The sequence below is a fragment of the Ipomoea nil genome, unplaced genomic scaffold (genome assembly GCF_001879475.1).
Source record: "Ipomoea nil cultivar Tokyo-kokei standard unplaced genomic scaffold, Asagao_1.1 scaffold0865, whole genome shotgun sequence".
Lineage (NCBI taxonomy): Eukaryota > Viridiplantae > Streptophyta > Magnoliopsida > Solanales > Convolvulaceae > Ipomoea > Ipomoea nil.
This window is the reverse complement of record NW_017617293.1, coordinates 1,045,060-1,065,674: the sequence shown is the minus strand read 5'-3', so window position 1 is coordinate 1,065,674 and position 20,615 is coordinate 1,045,060. Positions and strand designations below refer to the sequence as shown.

General features: G+C 33.1%; 3 protein-coding genes across 4 annotated transcripts in view; 2 read left to right on the top strand and 1 right to left on the bottom strand.

Moving 5' to 3' along the window:
* LOC109178696 (alcohol dehydrogenase-like 2) overlaps positions 1-9,895 on the top strand; it is a 47,363-nt gene extending 37,468 nt beyond the window's left edge. The window contains exons 1-7 of one of the 2 annotated variants that reach the window (XM_019328234.1): positions 6,432-6,543; positions 6,726-6,868; positions 7,074-7,111; positions 7,545-7,947; positions 8,663-8,899; positions 9,378-9,539; positions 9,629-9,895. In XM_019328234.1, the coding sequence (XP_019183779.1) occupies positions 6,507-6,543; positions 6,726-6,868; positions 7,074-7,111; positions 7,545-7,947; positions 8,663-8,899; positions 9,378-9,539; positions 9,629-9,739 (1,131 nt within the window). In that variant the 5' untranslated portion in view covers positions 6,432-6,506 and the 3' untranslated portion in view covers positions 9,740-9,895. Of the gene's footprint in view, positions 1-6,431; positions 6,544-6,725; positions 6,869-7,073; positions 7,112-7,544; positions 7,948-8,662; positions 8,900-9,377; positions 9,540-9,628 lie in introns of those variants that run through there. The other variant, XM_019328235.1, reaches the window with a different exon arrangement.
* A 1,097-nt stretch (positions 9,896-10,992) lies between these two features.
* LOC109178695 (protein FAR1-RELATED SEQUENCE 5-like) lies at positions 10,993-13,879 on the top strand. The gene is made up of 2 exons (XM_019328232.1): positions 10,993-12,120; positions 12,622-13,879. The coding sequence occupies exons 1-2, from the start codon at positions 11,696-11,698 to the stop codon at positions 13,328-13,330; spliced, it is 1,134 nt and encodes a 377-aa protein (XP_019183777.1). The 5' UTR covers positions 10,993-11,695; the 3' UTR covers positions 13,331-13,879.
* A 708-nt stretch (positions 13,880-14,587) lies between these two features.
* Positions 14,588-15,975, bottom strand: LOC109178671. Its single transcript, XM_019328208.1, has 5 exons — positions 15,949-15,975; positions 15,720-15,848; positions 15,096-15,239; positions 14,798-15,007; positions 14,588-14,704 (listed from the first exon to the last, which is right to left on the bottom strand). Exons 2-5 carry the CDS (start codon positions 15,819-15,821, stop codon positions 14,588-14,590), a joined length of 573 nt encoding a protein of 190 aa, XP_019183753.1. The 5' UTR covers positions 15,822-15,848; positions 15,949-15,975.
* Positions 15,976-20,615: the final 4,640 nt, after the last annotated feature.

The following is a 20,615-nucleotide window of genomic DNA, read 5'->3' as shown; positions in this document are numbered from 1 at the left end:
TCAAATCACTTTTTTATAGGAGTATATGTTCATAATTTTATCACTATATGTTCATAATGTCAGAGCTCTATGTTCATAATTGCATAACGTTACATTCATAATTGCATAACTGTACATTCATAATTCAATAACTGTAAATTCATAATTTTTGAAACTCTATGTTCACAATTTTAGAGCTCTATGTTCATAATTTTATCACTATATGTTCATATTGTAAGTTCATAATGTCAGAGCTCTGTGTTCATAATTCTATAACTGTACATTCATAATTCCATAACTATACATTCATAATTGCATAACTGTACATTCGATAACTGTAAATTCATAATTTTTGAAGTTCCATGTTCACAATTTTAGAGCTCTATGTTCATAATTTTACCACTATATATTCATAATTGTAAGTTCATAAAGTCAGAGCTCTGTGTTCATAATTTTATAACTTACATTCATAATTCCATAACTGTACATTCATAATTTCATAACTGTACATTCATAATCTCATAACTGTACATTCATAATGGCACAAACAAATAACGTCGTTAACGGCGAGACAAAATCAATTTTTTTTTTAACTGGAATGACGCGTTTTCCCTGAAAATGACGTCGTTTTGGACTCGTGACCACAATGCATTGTGGACACGGGTCCAAGGCATAATTTGCGGCAACCGATGTATTGGGCCTATATATCATGAGAACCAGACTTTCAATGAAGAGTGCAATAGTTATGCTGTGCAACCGAATGCATCATGCGCATGGTGCATACGATGCAAAACGACGTTGTTTTGACTAAAAACGCGCGTCCCACTTTAAAAAAAAAAAAAAAAAAAAAAAAAAGATTCGATTCGCACAGCATAATTTGCGTGAAGAGTGTAGACAAATGCTAAATAGCGATCTAATGAGTCTAACGATTGAAAATTAAGATCGGGGGAGAGAGAAAGCATGTTGAATTTTCATAAATATACAAACTTCAAAATTTACATAAAATTAGGTAAAGTGAGTAATATTACATATAATCTCATCTTTTTACTAGCTACTAATGTGACATGTGGTAATTGATCTAGGAAAATAATGAATCGAAATTTTTTTACCTAAGTTAGAATTCGTCCCTGAGTGTTTGTAATGCTCACTTTTTGTCCCTAAGTTATTATTGACGTTGCACTTTTCGTCATTTCGTGCTCACTTTTCGTCTCTGAGTTATACTAAAATTGCAAATTTTGTTCCTAATGTTTTATTAGCAAAGGTACGAAAAGTGCAACATTAGTGATAACTTAGGGACGAAAAGTGAGTATGACCAACACTTAGGGACGAATTCTACAATTACCTTACAACTTAGGGATGAAAAGTGTAATTTTTTCCAATTTTTGTTTTATTTTTTGTTCTCCAATCAAATCAACACATTATCATTTTTGTTAGTTGTTATAGGTTGGCCCATTGGATAAGTACAAATTTTTTTTTTTGTTTGTGTGTTCGGGTAATCGACAAAGTCTCCATCGTACTCCTTATCCATTTTCAGCACGTGGAGTGTGACAGCCAAGATGGGGCATGTGGTTCACAGGCAAATTATTGTGTGGACCGTGGTCCACAGTTGTGTGGATCACGATTCAAAACGACATTGGTGTATTTTATGTGTTAGAATAATGTACATTATGTGTTAGAATAACATACTTTATGTGTTATAATAATGTATATTATGTGTTAAAATAATAAAATTTCTGGATAAGATAATGTACTTTATGAGTTAAAATCATATACATTATGCTTTAGAATAATGTAATTATATTTTAAAATAATGTACATTATGAATTATAAAAATATATATTACAGTAGGTCGTATAAAAAAAGAAAGAATTACACGAAATGACGTCAATTTTAAATCGTGATCCACACATATATATGTGTGTGAACCACGATCCACGCAATAACTATTGTGGTTCACGGATCGGATATGGTGATTGATTGCTTATAGTGTATGTTCACCAATTCAATTCCAATCATGTTATGCACGAAATCAAATATAAACAAAATTTGAAATTTATAAGGAAATATTCTTTAAAAAATAATAATAATATCTTATCAACTTTGAGATCCTACTCACGTACGAAGAGGAGTAGCTAGTTTTAATATTTAATGTTGAGTTAATACCCAAAATCGTCCTCGACTATAGTGGTTTTTCTCAATTTCGTCCTAAACGACTTTGGTGACTTAATATCGTCTCAGACGTTTGTGTTTCGCTCAATTTAGTCCTAGACTTTTGTGTTTTTGCTCAATTTAGTCCCTCATTTGTTATTCTGTCCATTTGGTGTTAAATAAATAGACAATTCAGTAATTTTAATATTAGCATCTCTTTACTCATAGACATGTGAACTGCGAAATCCTTTTTTTTTTTTTTACGAATTACTCCCAGAATTACTCTTAAAACTGCGAATATAAAATTTGATTTGCAGGTCCGGGAGTAATTCTGGGTGTAATTCGTACAAGAAAGAGGAATTTCGCACTTCACAAGTTGAAAGTAAAGAGAGATCAATATTGACATTACTGAATTGTCCCTTAATTTAACACCAATTTGACGGAATAACAAATGGAGGACTAAATTGAGCAAAACACAAAAGTCTGGGATTATATTAGGTCAACAAAGTCGTTTAGGATGAAATTAAGAAAAACCACTATAGTCGAGGACGATTTTGGGTATTAACTCATTTAATGTTAGTTGATGGATGAGAAACCAGTGATTAAAAATAATAATAATAATAATAATAATAATAATAATAATAATAATAATAATAATAATAATAAATTAAAGAGTTAATTTCAAAAGTGATCATTGACTATTGACATTTTTCAATTTTTATCATTGATTTTCAATTCTACTAACCATAACTCGTCTCCAAACTATTGGTTTTAATTCAAATTTGGTCTTCTATTAAAAATTGGTCTTGGATGTGACAATTACGAGGGCAGAAGTGTAAATTTTAGCCTTTCCCGCATTTATTCTCCATTATCAACTTATCGTTCAGTCGTTTGTGTATAAGTGAACTGTCGCAATTTTTTAATGTCCGAAATACATTATAAGAGTACACTTTTAACAATAATGGAGGGAAAAAAAGGGTTAAAAACCTAGCATATACACTTTTAACCTCATAATTGATATCTACTAAACAAATTTATTAACGAATGGTGAAATTTTGAACAGAATTGGTAATTTGGGTATCAATTACAATCAAATTAGGGATGTGAAACAAAATTTTAGTTTAATTCTAGTTTTTAAATAGACCAAATATTAAAATTTAAATACGGTATAAATTAAACGACTAATTCAATGGACCGATGAGTATTTTTTAAATAGAAAAGGTTTCTCACTCCTAAAAAATATCCAATTCTCTTTGATGTGGTAATTTTTGAGTTGTTAGTTTTTTTTTTGTGTTTTTTTTTTCTTATTTCATATCTCAACTCATCAAAAATTTTCATGTCAACTAGGAGTGATAAAAAAAAAAAAAAAAAAAAAAAAAAAGTGAATAATTGTCTCGCTAGGCTAGCTCAGTTGATTTGACCGATTACTAAAGTTTTGCTCCAGTGACGGTATAAGAGATCTTGACTGATTAGAGGAGATGAAAACTCCTTGTATGTGAAGTGTATAAACAAGATGATAACCAGATAGAGACATTCAGATTTAGGGTTAGTCTAACATAAATTAAGATCCTGCATTAAAAAAAAAAAAAAAATGAATAACTTTGGTTGGGACACCTAAGGTAGACAAAAATTATATCAAATATTGTCCTTTCCAAAGAGCTACCGTGATAAGTAAGCTAATTGCGTGGCTTCATTTGTACCATCAATCTAAGGTAGAAAAAATTTATCAGACTATGGACCATGAATGCCACCCAACATAAATATCATATCGGAAGTAATTTTATGTGTGGTGTTTTATTTTTCTCATAGAGGAGCCTTCAAGTACAATTTGATTCAGGAAGATAAGGCCGGTGCTTGTCGGCAATTTATATCATGGATCAGGGTCGACATAACATTTGTGGATCCTGAATCAAAACGACGTTGTTTTGATAACTTTAAAAGATTCTGTAATTTTTCGTTTCACATGTTTCAATACAAATTTTAATTTATTCTAGGTACAGAATCAACACTCTTAAGATACAAAATTTCATAACACGAGACACAAAAACTCACAACAAAGATACATACACATGTTATATATTTACTTAATCTCAAATCTGATTTATGCAGATAATTTATGTCCTATAGGCACATAATTTCATAGTACAAGACATAAATTTATAAAATAAGACACACAATATGTTGTGTGTTACACAACTACTAATCTATTTCAGGTACAGAATCCATACACTTAAGGTACAAAACTGTATAAGATGAGACATATAAACGCATAACACAAGACACACACATCAACACATGCTTTACAAAAAAACAAATGCAACATTAATTGAACAACAAACGATCGCCGTCAAAATTAAAATTCAAAATGACATCATATAAGACAAGGGTCCACAGTGCACTTTGGACCCTAGTCCACGGTATAACGATTGGCTCTTGTTGTAGTCGAAGGATTCTGAACACTGGGCCCAACTACATGTGTTTGGCAATTTATATCATGGATCAGGGTCCACATAGCATTATATTATAGATCCTGGATCGAAATGACGAGGTACAGAATTTATATTCATAATAAGGTACAGAATTTCATAACACAAGGTACAAAAAATCACAACACAAGACACCTACACATGTTATATATTTGTTTGTTTTTCAAATCTAATTTAGGTACATAATTTGTGTTCATAGGCATATAATTTCACAACACAAGACACAACAATTTATAACATAAAGACACAATTACTAATTTGTTTCAAGTACAGAATTCATATTCTTAAGGTATATATAATTTCATAATACAAGATACAAAAATTGACAACATAAGACATATACACATGCATCAGCGTCCAAAGTGCACTGTAAACCCTGGTCCATGTAAAAGGATTGCGTGTGTTTGTCTAGTAGCCGGGTTCACGTACACCTCTCTCTTCGATATTAAAAAAAAAAAAAAAAAAAAAAAAAAAAAAAAAAAAAAAAAGGTCCTAATCAAATATTGAGTAGTTTATGATTGAATTAATGTTTAATGCGAAAAAAAAAAAAATAGTACAATTAAAAAAACAATAGAGATAATCAGTAAATCATGAAAATAAAACCAAAAAGAAAAACAAAAAAGAAAATGGATAAATTAAAAGAATCTGTAAATATACAAGAAAATAAACACAATGTACAAGTTAATACTACAACACATTACAGTAACACATTTTATACATTCTTTTGTTAAAAGCTTACCATTCTTGACTTTTATATAATTTTAGATTTATATGCAATTATTGTTGATTATATATTGATAATAAAATACTAGTGATCGATTCTAAGTATTTGTTTGTTGAATGGATGAATAATTGGGCATCATGTTAAGAAAATTATTTTCACATTCAAATGATAAATAAAACAAATAAAAAGAGACAAGAAAGATCAACGGTTTTTCTTAGTAATAAATATATTAACATGATAGAGCAAATTTCACTTTTAGTTATCGACTATTATATTATAGGATTTATAGCATTGTCACATTCGGTCCTATTCTTTTAATTTTTTTCTACTTACATGCTTGAGGCAAATTGTTGTGTGGACCATAACAAAAAGTACATTTTTAATATACTAAATGTACATTATTTTTGTACTGAATGTACATTATTTACAATACAAAATATGGTCCACACAATAATGATTGCATCCTTGACTTTTATTTACTTGCCGCAATTAGTCATCCATTTATATTTGTTATTCAACCGTTTAATAAAAATGGTTAACATGTAGTTTCATTAATCAAATAACATGTAATTTCTTTCCATCTCTTGTAAAATCTTATAATTAAATAACAAAATTATATATTAGTCATCTTTGTTAACGGTGAAATTTAAATGAATAACTAATTGTGACAAATAAATAAAAATTAAAAATGTAATAACGTAAAATTAAGATAATAAGGCTATCAAGACTATGTGGTCTAATGGTACTCGGGTTGGACTTCCATTTGAAAGGTTGTGAGTTTGAGCCTTAGTGGAGATGTTATTGGTTCTTTGTGTTTTAGTAGGTTGAGAAAGTATATGAACAGATACTACATTGTAATAGAGCCAGTAAAATTCAAAAAAAAAAAAGATAATAAGTCTAAATTCCATAATAGTTAATGCCTAAGACTGAAATTTGGTCCATGATATTAAGTTATTAACCATGTAAATCAATTATAATAAGCCTAAATTCCACAATAGTTAATGCCTAAGACTAAAATTTGGTCCATGATATTAACCATGTAAATCAATTTTTCTCGAAGAAGGCCAAAATTTGAAGTGTATATATATAGAAGCAAGTGAGAGGTATCTAGATATAAGCTAAGGCATTCTGATCTTCAGAATCCATCAATAATTGAAGTCAGAGAAAGAATGGATCCAAGAAGCCCTGCTACCATCACATGTAAAGGTACATTACTCTACAACCTCTAGATTATCATCTACAAAAAACGCCGATTCATAGTTTAATTTCAGACTATCAGTAACGTATCAATCTTCCCGTCTTAAGTACTATTAAATTATTATTATCATTCTTTATTTTCGTTTTTAGTGACGTGTAGTTAATTTTCGTCGCAATTTCGATGGTTTTAGGTGTTGTGGCATGGGAAAAGGGGGAGGCATTGAAGGTGGAAGAGATAGAAGTAGATCCACCAAAATGTTCAGAAGTTAGAATCAAGATGTTGTTTTCCAGTTTGTGCCACACAGATATCCTCTCTCACAATGGTTTCCCTATTGTAAGTATCCATCTATTCATCTTCAATTCATTCCATCATATATATCTTTGTAAAGTTAAACCCTTAGCTTGATTTGTGGAATTAGCTAGCTAGTATTAGAACAGCAATTGGTTGGTTTAGTTGTATTATTGTATCCCGTTTTCATTTTAGGTGTTAGATTTGATTAACGAAACAGACTATGGTCTTATTTTTATTGTGTTTTTAGCCGTTGTTTCCGCGAGTCCTTGGACACGAAGGAGTCGGGTAAGTTAACCTTGGCTAGATTATAAAGATAAATCTAATTCTTTTTTATATAAATTATAAGATTATAAGACAAGCCAAATGACCTTGGTCTAATGGCACGGAGTGGCTCTCCAAATGAAGGTCATGGATTCAAGCCCTAGTGGGGACAGTTGGTATTGACTCACTTGGAGGATGTAAATCATGGTAACTCAACACCAACTTTAAGGGGCCTCACGCCCCGACCCGAATCATGGTAACTCAGCTCCAACCAGTATCTGGGAGGATGTCAAACCCCACAGATACTGCGCAATGAATTTTACCCTTGTGACCAACTGATCGAGATGTGAATCAATTTCCGTTAGTCTTACATTTTTCAACTTGATAGTCATCATCAACTTAATTAAACGATTTTTTCTGACATTTTTTATTTTTCTTTTTTAATATGCCAATGTAGAACAATAGAAAGTGTGGGTGAAAATGTTAGAGACCTAAAAGAAGGAGATTTAGTTATCACCGTTTACTTAGCAGAATGCAAAGAATGCTTGAATTGCAAATTGGGAAAGTCCAATTTATGCTTCAAATACCCTTTGCCATTGAGTTGTTTAATGGCAGATGGCACTTCAAGAATATCCATTAGAGGCCAAACACTATACCATACCTTCAGTTGTGCCACCTGGTCAGAATACGCTGTTTGTGACGCTAATTACGTCGTTAAAATCGACCCTCGCCTCCCTCTCCCCCATGCTAGCTTGCTTTCCTGTGGATTCACTTCAGGTTTTGGGGCTCCCTCAAAGATTGCTGCCATTGAAAAGGGCTCGAGTGTTGTGGTGTTTGGCCTTGGTACTGTTGGACTTGGAGTAAGTATTACGGAGTATATTGTTACAATAATTGTGTACCTAAAATGTCAATTTTTAAATGGGGTAGAAATGAAAAGTTGTCTGCACGGACAGCTCCATTAGTTCCTATGTGGCAAATTTTGTAAAAGATAAAAAATTGAACACTAGCTGTAACTATAGGTGTCAAGGTGGGTCGAAGCTTGTGGGTCAGTGGTTAGCCCTAAACCGTCCCACGGAGGGATGGGTTAGGACCTAGAATTTTTGGCGCGCACAGGTTGGCGGGCTACGCATGTCGTGGGCTTTTCACATATATATATATATATATATATATATATATATATATATATATATATATATATATATATATATATATATATATATATCATTAAAATTATAAAAATGTAAATTTTTTTTAAATTTTTATACACGAAAAAATTTAATACGAAGTATTATTTACGTTAAATTATTTGGATATACATGAACCCACTTGAGGCGGGTTAGGGTTGTATAGTCCTAGCCCGCGGGCTTCACGGTCCTGCCGCTAAAAAACCTGCTGTGGAACGGTCCGGCCCGCATTGACTCCCCTAGTTGTCACTGTTAGTGTGTGAGTTTTATCTAATGTGGTGATCTCTTTGTGGGCACTAGGCAGCGGTCCTTCCACCTGATGACATGGCTTAGCTTACTAGGATATATAGGATGTTTGATGATATGTTTGTTTTGTTGGTCAAAATTGCAGGTGGTTGCAGGAGCTAAAGAGCAAGGGGCAGCCAAAATAATTGGGATAGATATCAATGACTTTAAGCGTGAGAAGGGAGAGGCATTTGGAATGACTGATTTTATAAATCCAAACAAATCTGAAAAAACAGTTTCGGAATTAATTAAAGATGTCACAGAAGGACTGGGTGCAGACTATGCTTTCGAGTGTACTGGCGTTGCTGCTTTGCTTAATGAAGCTATTGATGCAACAAAGATGGTAATTAAGTCACATGAATATATAGTTATATACCACCACTCATTTCTTAAATGGATATATATATATATATATATATATATATATATATATATATATATATATATATATATATATATATATATATATATATATATATATATATATATATATATATATATATATATATATATATATAGAACAGTTAATTGGTTTGTTTTCATGTCATTATATATGTATCTATTTACGATGAATTCGTTGCAATTGCACTTCATGGTCATTGAAAATGTAAGCCATGTTCATTGGAATATAATAAGCATTCATTTTAAATGTAACAAATTTTATCAGGATGGTCATAAAGTATAGTCTTAATAAAACACAACGTTTAACACTTATTTGAATATTGCATACTACATACGGTTAATGCTACACTGTATAATTGTAAAATAGATTGTATATGGTTAATTTGTGATACTTATCAGCACTAACTATTTACATTTAGGGATCTGGTACAGTGGTGACAATTGGGGCAGGAGGTGAGGAAATTTGGAAAATTAACGTTGCCTCAATTTTGTTATGTGGTCGGACATTTAAAGGATCAGTTTTTGGTGGAGTTCGAGTTAAATCAGACCTTCCATCCATTGTTGACAAGTGCATAAGAAAGGTACAATTGCTTAATTTCTTTTTTTTTTTTTCTTTACAAAAAATTTTAATTTCTTATTTAACGAGGCTTGCATAACTATTTTTTTTCAGGAAGTACAATTAGAGGAATTGATAACTCATGAAATTTCGCTAGAGGAAACACCCACCGCATTTGAGTTGTTAAAACAACCAGATTGTGTCAAGGTTGTTATCAAATTTTGAGAAATTAATAACATCCAGTTATATCAACCCTAATGTCCATGTAATAACAAACCTTTGGCTTACTAGCTGTACTGTTTACGGAATACTATGCATGTATGAAGCGATACTACGCATCAAATATCCAAAACGCCATCTTATCAAAATATATTTCTTGAAGTGATAGTGTTAAAATTAATTCCACACCCCTCTTATCTGGGGTAGTATAGATGAATATTGAAAAGCACACGGGCTTAGCTCACTGATTCAGTGCAAATTATGCCGTGCAACCGAATGCACCTAGCAAGGTGCATATGGTTGCAAAACGGCGCCGTTTTACTAAAAAAACAACACGGCGCGCACAAAATCAAAAAAAAAAAAAAAAAAAAATTGGATGGCCGTTAGCGGCGTTATTCATATCATATTTGGTAGTTTTGCGATTTTTTGGTAGTTTGGCGTTTTGATTGCAGTATACGTAAAATCGCAATCGCAATAGCGATCGCAGTCGTTTTCCTGATTTATTGTATGGATCTCATGATGGATGATGCAGTAGACCAGAGAGACGAGGCATTAGATCAGAGAGATGAAGCAGGCGATGAATTGCATACGGTTCCAGGTTATTTTGCAGTTTGATTTTTATGGATTTGTGGTCGTTTGCGATTTTTGCAGTGTGATATATTGTGTAGGTGTTTATATTTAGTGTGATGTTTATTGTGTATGTGATGTTTATGTGATTCTAGTCTGAGATCATTCGTAACTCTTGGTGTTTATGTGTTTATGGTTTTCTTAATGAACGAAATATATATCCATAATCTTTGAACTATAAAACCAGAAGTTGTGAGCTATATATCCAGAATTATAGTAGTATATATCAAGGATTTTGTGAATGGATACTCTGTTCTGGATTGTATATCCATAATTATTGAACTTTTATGTCCAGAAACTGTGAGCTTTATATCCAGAATTCTATCACTATACATTCAGAATTATAATACTATACATCCACAAATTTCTAAACTGATACTCTGTTCTGGCTTTTAACACTATGCAGTCAGTGAAGATGTTGTTGTTGATTCACCAAGTTCAGATCCAATAGAGTTAGACATTGATGGTTCTTCTTCTAATCCATGTCTATATGTAGTTTTATATGATCATAATTCACAGTGTTCAGCATTGTTATATGTTCATTCTTTTTCCATGGAAAATGTTATTCCTTTTGTAGAGCATGTCTGGATTTATTCGGCATTCCCCGCACCCCCTCTACATAGGAATTATATTTTCAATGGAACGTGTATTATTTAGTATACTTGAGGTTATATATTGCATTTGCAGTTGATGAAGATTTGGTTGGTGTTGTTGTAAGTAACGGGGTTGAAGCGTATGAGTTGTATAACAATTATGCATATAGAGTTGGTTTTAGTGTGAGGAAGGGTAATCAACGGTGCAAGGTATATAGCAAAACAGTCCAAATGAAGATGTTTATGTGTTCTAAAGCTGGTTTTAAGGTTAAGGCAAATGCTGGTGTTAGGGCATATTCAAAAATTGACACAAGGTCAGGGTGTGGTGCATGTGTTCAGTTTGACGTCGGTGAGGATGGGTTGTGGACGGTTACAAAACACGTAAAAGTGCACAATCACGAGTTATGTGCTGTAGACAAGAGTCATCTTCTGCGTTCACATAGAAATGTGGGTGATAATCAACTGTTATATTTAAAAGATTTGAAGAAGAGTGGTGTTGCAATGGCAGATGGTATGAGGTTCTTGAAACATCAAGCAGGGGGGTCTCCATTAGTTGGCTTCACTAATCGAGATGCTTATAATTCAATTGCTTCTGATACATCAAAGCGTTTGGATGGAACCGATTCGAACTCATTAATTGAAATATTTAGGAAGAGGCAGTCGACTGAGTCTGATTTTTTCTTTGATTTTGAAGTTGATTGTGATTCAAGACTATGCATTTTTTTTTTGGAGGGATGGTCGGATGAGACAAGACTATGAGTTGTTTGGGGATTTATTAGTGCACGATACAACTTATCGCACTAATAAATATGATATGATTTGTGGCCCTTTTGTAGGGATGAACCACCATTGCATGAATGTAATGTTTGGATGTGGTTTTCTGATGAATGAGAGGATAGAATCATTTGTGTGGCTGTTTAGAGCATTTTTAAGGTCTATGAATGGGAAATGTCCACAGACTATCATGACAGATCAATGTGCATCCATGGCTGCTGCTATTTGTCAGGTGTTTCCAACATCACGTCACCGTCTTTGCATATGGCATATTGGCGAGAATTCGAAGAAGCATATCAAGGCGTTAAGGAATAACAAGGATTTCTTAGATATGTTTAACTGTGTGTTGAAATACACAGAGACTGAAGCTGAGTTTGAATTTTATTGGACAAGGTATGTCCACTACTTTTTTTTTTCCTTTTTCGATTCTAGTAATTGAATTATGGATGTTTAGTATTAGAATTATGGTCATATAGTATTAGAATTATGAATATATAGTATTAGAATTATGTGAACATGTTGTAGTATAGAATGGAACTTCTTGATTGTTCCTGAGTTACATGCATTTAATTTATGGATTTATAGTTTTGGAATTGTGAATATACAGTGTTAGAATTATGGACATATAGTATTAGTTGTCTGAACATGTATTAGTGAAGCAGTGAGCTTCCTGTTTGTCTCTAAATTATATGCATGCAATTTATGGATTTATAGTATTGGAATTGTGGATATATAATATTACAATTATGGATATATAGTATTAGTTGTCTGAACATGTAGTAGTGAAGCAGTGAGCTTTCTGTTTGTATTATATGCATTCAATTTGTGGTTTTATTATATTGGAACTGTGGATATATAGCATTAGAGTTCTGAACATATGTCTTATCATTTCAGGTTGGTGACTGACTACAAGTGCCACAAGAATAGTTGGATACAAAAGCTGTATGACTGTAGGGAGAAGTGGTGTCCAGCATTCAATAAGGACTATTTTTCAGGGGGCATTTTATCATCGCAAAGGAGTGAAACTACTAACCATTCGATTTCAAGAAGGCTGTCCAAGACTGCAGGTCTATGTGATTTTTATTCATCGTTTGTTAGTGTAACTTCTGAATGGAGGAGCAAAGAGAATGGTGAAGACTTTCGTTGTACTCAAGGGGTACCCAACATGATGATGGAGCACGTGAAACTTCTGTTACACGCTAGAGAGGTATATACGATTGAGATATATTTTTTGTTTGAGGAACAATTCATGAAAGGCAATGCCTGTCATCAAGAAATGGTGTTGAATGAAGGTTGTCAGTTCAAGTATCACGTATGGCGTCCAGATATAGATATTATAAGGCATGAAGTCAGTTTTAAGTTGTCAACCTTAGACATTTCGTGTAGTTGCAAGTTGATTTCGGAGTTAGGAATTTTATGCTGCCATTGTTTACGCATTCTTCATATACACTGTGTTTCAAGTATTCCTAACAAATATATCATGAAAAGGTGGACTAAAAAGGTTGCTGATGGTAGGGATGTGAATACTGGTTCAATGTTTTGTAGAGCTGGTGTCCCTCCTTCAATTTGGGTTGTGGAGATTTGCAGAAAGTTTCAAAGCTGATTTCATCTAGTCAAGATAACAGTGTAACTAGGCAGTTCTGTGATGAAGCAATTGAGGAAGCAAAGAAAAAGGTTGAAGCTGAGATTGGCTATGTGCATATTGAAGAGTGCGGTGTTTCATCTTCAAGTGGTGTCATTCAAAATCCTTCAAACCGGAGATCAAAAGGTGAGCGTAACGTAAGGAGGAGTAGTGTTATTGAAAAGAAGTACAGTGCTGCAAGGGGGAGGAGGAGTGCTGCAAATAAAGTTGCTTCGAGTACAAAGGGTGCTGTTCAGTCGTTGGTTTTGGAAAGTCTATCTGAGATTGCCGGGGATGGGTACCTTGTACATCCAAGTTCTGGGAGTTCGGAGTTTTGTCAGTATAGTAATGATGTAGATGATAATGCAGTTGTAGATTGAGAGTGGGGTTAATACCAGTTGGTAGCTAGCTGTTTTGAGGATATCAATTTACAAGTTGTTTGATCTGTGTATTCAAAATTTTAGTACTTGTTGATTTGCAGGTTTGAAGCTATATATCCATAATATTAAAGCTACATATCCATAATACTAAAGCTATATATCCATAATATTAGAGCTATACATACATATTCTGAGAACTATATGACCACAAAATATTGGAATTGTGTGTCAAATTAGTAAAAGTGTTCATAATGTTATATCATTATATCCACAATATTAAAGCTATATATCAATATGTAAACTGGTGAACTTGATCACTTATGTAAAATGTAAGTTCACAGTTGAACGAATATTCATAACTTTATATCAATATGTCCACAATCTTAAACCTATATGTCCATAATTCTGAGAACTATATGACCACAAAATATTGGAATTGTGTGTCAAATTAGTAAAAGTGTTCATAATGTTATATCATTATATCCACAATATTAAAGCTATATATCAATATGTAAACTGGTGAACTTGATCACTTATGTAAAATGTAAGTTCACAGTTGAACGAATATTCATAACTTTATATCAATATGTCCACAATCTTAAACCTATATGTCCATAATTCTTGAAATATGAATATATGAATATTTGAACGGTATGTTTATACTTATGTAAGATGTTCATAATTTTATATCCATACATCCACAATCTTAAACCTACATGTCCATAATATGAGAACTATATATTCAGTGAATTTCATAGATCGAATTTCAAAAATTGTGATAGAGTTGTTACAAAACGACCATAAGAACAGAAAATATTAAAATATTCATCCACAAAAACATTCATTGATCTTTCCAGTTTTACTTCTTCTTGTCTTCAATCTTTGCAGCTTTCATGACCTCGCCTTTGACGCTGTTCAGCTTTGACGTGATGATACAAGCAGCATACTTTGCCCTCAACTCAAAAATGAAGCTAGCCTGTAAAATAAGAAAAATAAATAACTAGTTCATTGTAATTTTTTCATCACTTTTTGATGTAGTTGGAATGTAATATATTTATGTTACTCTTACATTCGTGCGCATATGTTTCTTGAACCCAGGATCCCAGTTCTCGAGAGCTCCACCCATGTAAGTCTCCATATGCCGCATTACATATATGCCACAGTCGGTGACATTCTCTGCATTTTTCCAGTGCATGGCAAGGAACTCTACTGGCATGCTGTTCAGTTTGTGAGTCAAGGTGGATTGTCCTGCTGCCAGGTACGCCTTGAATGCTTCAATCTGGTAAAAAATTAGCTCAATGTTCATAATGTTTTAAATTCAATATATAGGTGACAATAAGGAGATTTTTTAATATAATATAAGCTACCAGTTTGTATGGACAGTCCCCATATTTATCAAGCTCTGAAACACCAGCAGGCAATTCCTTGTTGTCTATCACCTGAACCTTGGATTCCTTGACATTTATGCACACAACAAAGTAGTGTGCATGGCGATGCACTGGGAAAAATATCTAATTCCAAAACAAAAGGTTATTATTTGAAACAACTACATACCCAGGTACTGTTAACTGCATGGGTATACATTCATATTTGATAGAGTACTATATATCCATAATTATAAAACTATATATCCACAATCTTAAAACTATATATCCACAAAATTCAGAAATTTATAAAGATCCTAATAAGCCGAGTATATTCTAAGCTTCAAGCATATAAATCCACAAATTAATAACTATACATCCAAAAACTACATTACCATATATCCAGAATTCTTAACAGTCTGTTCACAGAGTAATACATTCATATATTAACAGAGTACTACATATCCATAATCACATAACTATATATCCACAATTTTAAGACTATATATCCACAAATTCAGAACTTTATAAAGGATCATATTAAACTTTGTATATTCCAAGCTTCATGCATATATATCAATAATAAAATCTTAAATTATTAAATTAAGTGTGTGTAATAGATCTTACAAGGTCTGCATCACTGATTTCCAGGTTTCCAAAACTTGATATTTCATAATTCAATCTATCATTGAAATTTTCCATCCTTTTCTCAGCTGGGAGACTTTTCATCCAATCATCAGATGGATCAAGCTGCAGCTGTTTTTGAATACACAGAAATGCAAAAAATGAGTATTCAAAAGGCTTAGAGTACTAGATTTTTAAAAATGCGCATCTGCATGTCAAAAATAACTCTTACATGTGGCAGTGTGGTGAAGAATACGCGTTTTGGTATTCCAACAGCACGTTCTGTGTTCTTCAAAGTTAGCCGCAAAGACCAAATATTCAAGAAGTCTATATCCAACTCGCCATTGCTCAAAGTTGAGAAGTGACGCCTTGTTAGGTAGTAGTCACCATAGCTGAACAGCAACTCACTACAGCACCAAAATAACAATAATAATAATAACACCAATAGTTATAATAATATGAACTATCTAAGTAATTTAAAGGTTATTATAAATATATGTGTTCAAACATACTCTTCTGGGTGTTCGGTAGACACACTCAAGAATGCATAGTTTGAAATGATTTTTTCCCGTGGAGTTGCAGTGCGTATAAAACCCGCATTCTGTGTCCAGTATGGTGACCTCAAACAAAGAGGTTTGTTCCTGAATCGTCGCTGGGGTCTCATCCTAACAGTCACGTCCTCAACATCAGACTCACTTTCTTGCATGGCACTGTTGTTTATATATCCACAGTATTAGAACTTTATATCCATAATATTAAACATATATGTACATAATCATAGAACTATATATTCACAGATTTAAAATGTTCATAATTTTATATCTATATATCCACAATTTTAAAGCTATATGTCCACAGTTGTAAAAATGTTCATAAGTTTATATTCATAATTTTAGCACTATAAATTCATAACGTTAAAGCCAAATGCAAATAACAAACTGTAAATTTACCAATCAAAGTCATCAACATCAGCATTAGTAGCAGCGGCATGACGAACATATCTCTGAAATGGGACCCTAACAAGTGGAGGAGTTACTTGTGCTCCCAAGGTCGTTGACAGTCCTGCATCCTCTCCAATTTGTTGAACCAAAGCATCCAATGGTAGGTCCTCTTCAACTACTTGCTCTGTGTGTTGCTCACATGGCTGCGGTTGCGATTCATTGCAGTGTATTCCCAAATCAAATGATGGAGCTTCAAATTCCATGGTTCTTGTTGTCTTCTGAAATGCTTCCACCAATGAATCCACTGCAGCGGTGAAGGTTTCACTCCCAAAGAATATGTCATCCAACTGAGATTCAGTTGGAATGGAAGTTGATTCAATTGCGCTTGCAGCACCTAGCATGTTTGATATCCCTGAGAACGCTTTCTTCATGACTTCAATAGGTGCGCCCTGCTTTCCAATTTCAGACATAGCTTCACCAAACTCCAGGACATCTGATGCTAGCTTTTGGAGCACACGGGTCACCCGATCAACACTTGAGAGTGGCTCACTTGTAGTTGGTGTCGGTGTTGCAGTAGCAGGAGTAGAAGAAGTAGTAGCAGCAGCAGTAAATGCAGGTTGTGGTAGTGAGGTTGTAGCAGCAGCAGTGCTTGCAGGTTGTTGCAGTGAGGTGGTAGCATCAGTCCTTGGCTTCTTAACTCTAGGGATAACCCTTCCTTTTCCAAACCCACCAGCCCTTTTTTCAGCCTTGACTCTCTTTCTTACAAGCGTGGTTGTCCAAGCAAGTATGCTAGGGTATGTCCTGTTGATCTTCATTCCTTTGAATTCTACTCGATCAAAGTAGAACAGCTACAAATTACAGAAGATTATGTTAAAGATGAATTTAGAACAATTTATCCATGTATTCTTAATTGCATGGTCACAGTGTAATGCATAACTATATGTCCATAATCACATAACTATATATCCATAACTTTAAAACTATATATCCACAAAATTCAGAAATAAAAAATGATATTAATAAAATGAGTATATTCCAAGTTTCATGCATATATGTCCATAAACCCATAAATATACATCCAAAAACACATTAATATATATCCAGAATTATTAGCAGTATGTCCACAGAGTAATACATACATATATTCACAGAGTACTACACATCCATAATCACATAACTATATATCCACAATTTTAAAATTATATATCCACAAATTAAACTGCATAAAGGACCTCATTAAACTGAGTGTATTCCAAGTGTCATGCATATATATCCATAAACCCATTACTATACATCCAAAAACACATTAATATATATCCAGAATTATTAACAGTATGTCCACAGAGTAATACATTCATATATTCACAGAGTACTATATATCCATAATCACATAACTATATATCCACAATTTTAAAACTATATATCCACAAATTAAACTACATAAAGGATCTTATTAAACTGAGTATATTCCAAGTTTCATGCATATATATCCATAATAAATTGTTAGTTATACACCTACAACTACATAAAATTCATGCAACTAGATTAAAGACAATAAGAACTGACCAATATCAATGTCATTGGCCCCCAAAAGCTTCTCTTTCTATCTTCATTGTAACTATCTATCGAGTCAATGAGAGATTGGTATGTGTAGGCGCACCAATTGTACTCTTTAATCATATCAACATCAATCAATGAGTTTAAGATCCTGTACTTGGAGTAGCGTGTTGTGTTTCCTGGAAGCATGGAGGAAACGGCAAAGACTACGAAATCCCTCTTGAACTCATCACCATGATCAGCTCTCCTAACAATCTCATCTGGCATCTGTGTAGTTATTGGCGAGCCTGCTGTAATACCCCACCTCCTTCTCCATGAAGTCAGCAGCAGTTTGTATTCACGGGTTGAGGTGTCTTCCATCTTTGTCCCCTCATTGACCTTCAGAGGCCCTCGCGGGATTCCCAACGTGTATTCGACATCTTCCTCTTCAATGTGGAGACTATCATCCTCTAATACAAAATCACACCTGCAAACATTAAAGTTGTCCAGCAGGTATTGCACCAACTTTGATTCATTGGTGCAGAGTTGGAGATGAAGAAGTCCACCAAATCCAGTTTCTACGACAGCTTGTTTCTGTCGTGGTGAGAGCCTCTGGACAAGATCAAACATCAGCTTTGGCCCCATCCTCGTATTGAAGTAATCTCTCCTGTGTTCTCTAGTTTGTCGGCGCCGTCTCGTTGAAGTCTCTGCAACAGTTGTTTCCTTAGCAGGGCGTGAGCGCTGAGCTGCTTGTGAATTTAGGGCTGCTGCTGGTTGTTCACTAGTTGGATTAGAGCTCTGAGCTGCTTGTGAATCTAGAATTGCTGCTGTCCGGTACTCTGTTCTTCTTCTTTTTGTTTCTCTAAGATCCTCAGCCAGTGTAGGTTCACGAGCCATTTCTGTAAATAAGAATTGTTAAACTATACATCCATAATATCACAACTATTTGTCCACAAACATTTCAGAAACACACTAATTGAAGACAGGAATGATATTTTCATACATGCATAAGTATTAAACTATAAAGCACAATTATAAAGCTATATATCCACAATATCACAACTATTTGTCCACAAACATTTCAGAAACACAATAATTGAAGAGAGGAATGATATTTTCAGACATGCATAAGTATTAAACTATAAAACCACAATTATAAAGCTATATATCCACAATATCACAACTATTTGTCCACAAACATTTCAGAAAACACACTAATTGAAGACAGGAATGATATTTTCATACATGCATAAGTATTAAACTATAAAACCACAATTATAAAGCTATATATCCACAATATCACAACTATTTGTCCACAAACATTTCAGAAACACACTAATTGAAGACAGGAATGATATTTTCATACATGCATAAGTATTAAAACTATAAAACCACAATTATAAAGTTATATATCCACAATATCACAATTATTTGTCCACAAACATTTCAGAAACACACTAATTGAAGACGGGAATGATATTTTCGAACATGCATAAGTATTAAACTATAAAACCACAAGTATAAAGCTATATATCCACAATATCACAACTATTTGTCCACAAACATTTCAGAAACACAATAATTGAAGAGAGGAATGATATTTTCAGACATGCATAAGTATTAAACTATAAAACCACAAGTATAAAGCTATATATCCACAATATCACAACTATTTGTCCACAAACATTTCAGAAACACAATAATTGAAGAAGGAATGATATTTTCAGACATGCATAAGTATTAAAACTATAAAACCACAAGTCTAAAGCTATATTATCCACAATATCACAACTATTTGTCCACAAACATTTCAGAAACACAATAATTGAAGAGAGGAATGATATTTTCATACATGCATAAGTATTAAACTATAAAACCACAAGTATAAAGCTATATATCACAATATCACAACTATTTGTCCACAAACATTCAGAAACATAATAATGAAGACAGGAATGATATTTCGATCATGCATAAGTATTAAACTATAAAACCACAAGTATAAAGCTATATATCCACAATATCACAACTATTTGTCCACAAACATTTCAGAAAACACACTAATTGAAGACAGGAATGATATTTTCATACATGCATAAGTATTAAACTATAAAACCACAATTATAAAGTTATATATCCATAATATCACAATTATTTGTCCACAAACATTTCAGAAACACACTAATTGAAGACAGGAATGATATTTTCGAACATGCATAAGTATTAAACTATAAAACCACAAGTATAAAGCTATATATCCACAATATCACAACTATTTGTCCACAAACATTTCAGAAACACAATAATTGAAGAGAGGAATGATATTTTCAGACATGCATAAGTATTAAACTATAAAACCACAAGTATAAAGCTATATATCCACAATATCACAACTATTTGTCCACAAACATTTCAGAAAACA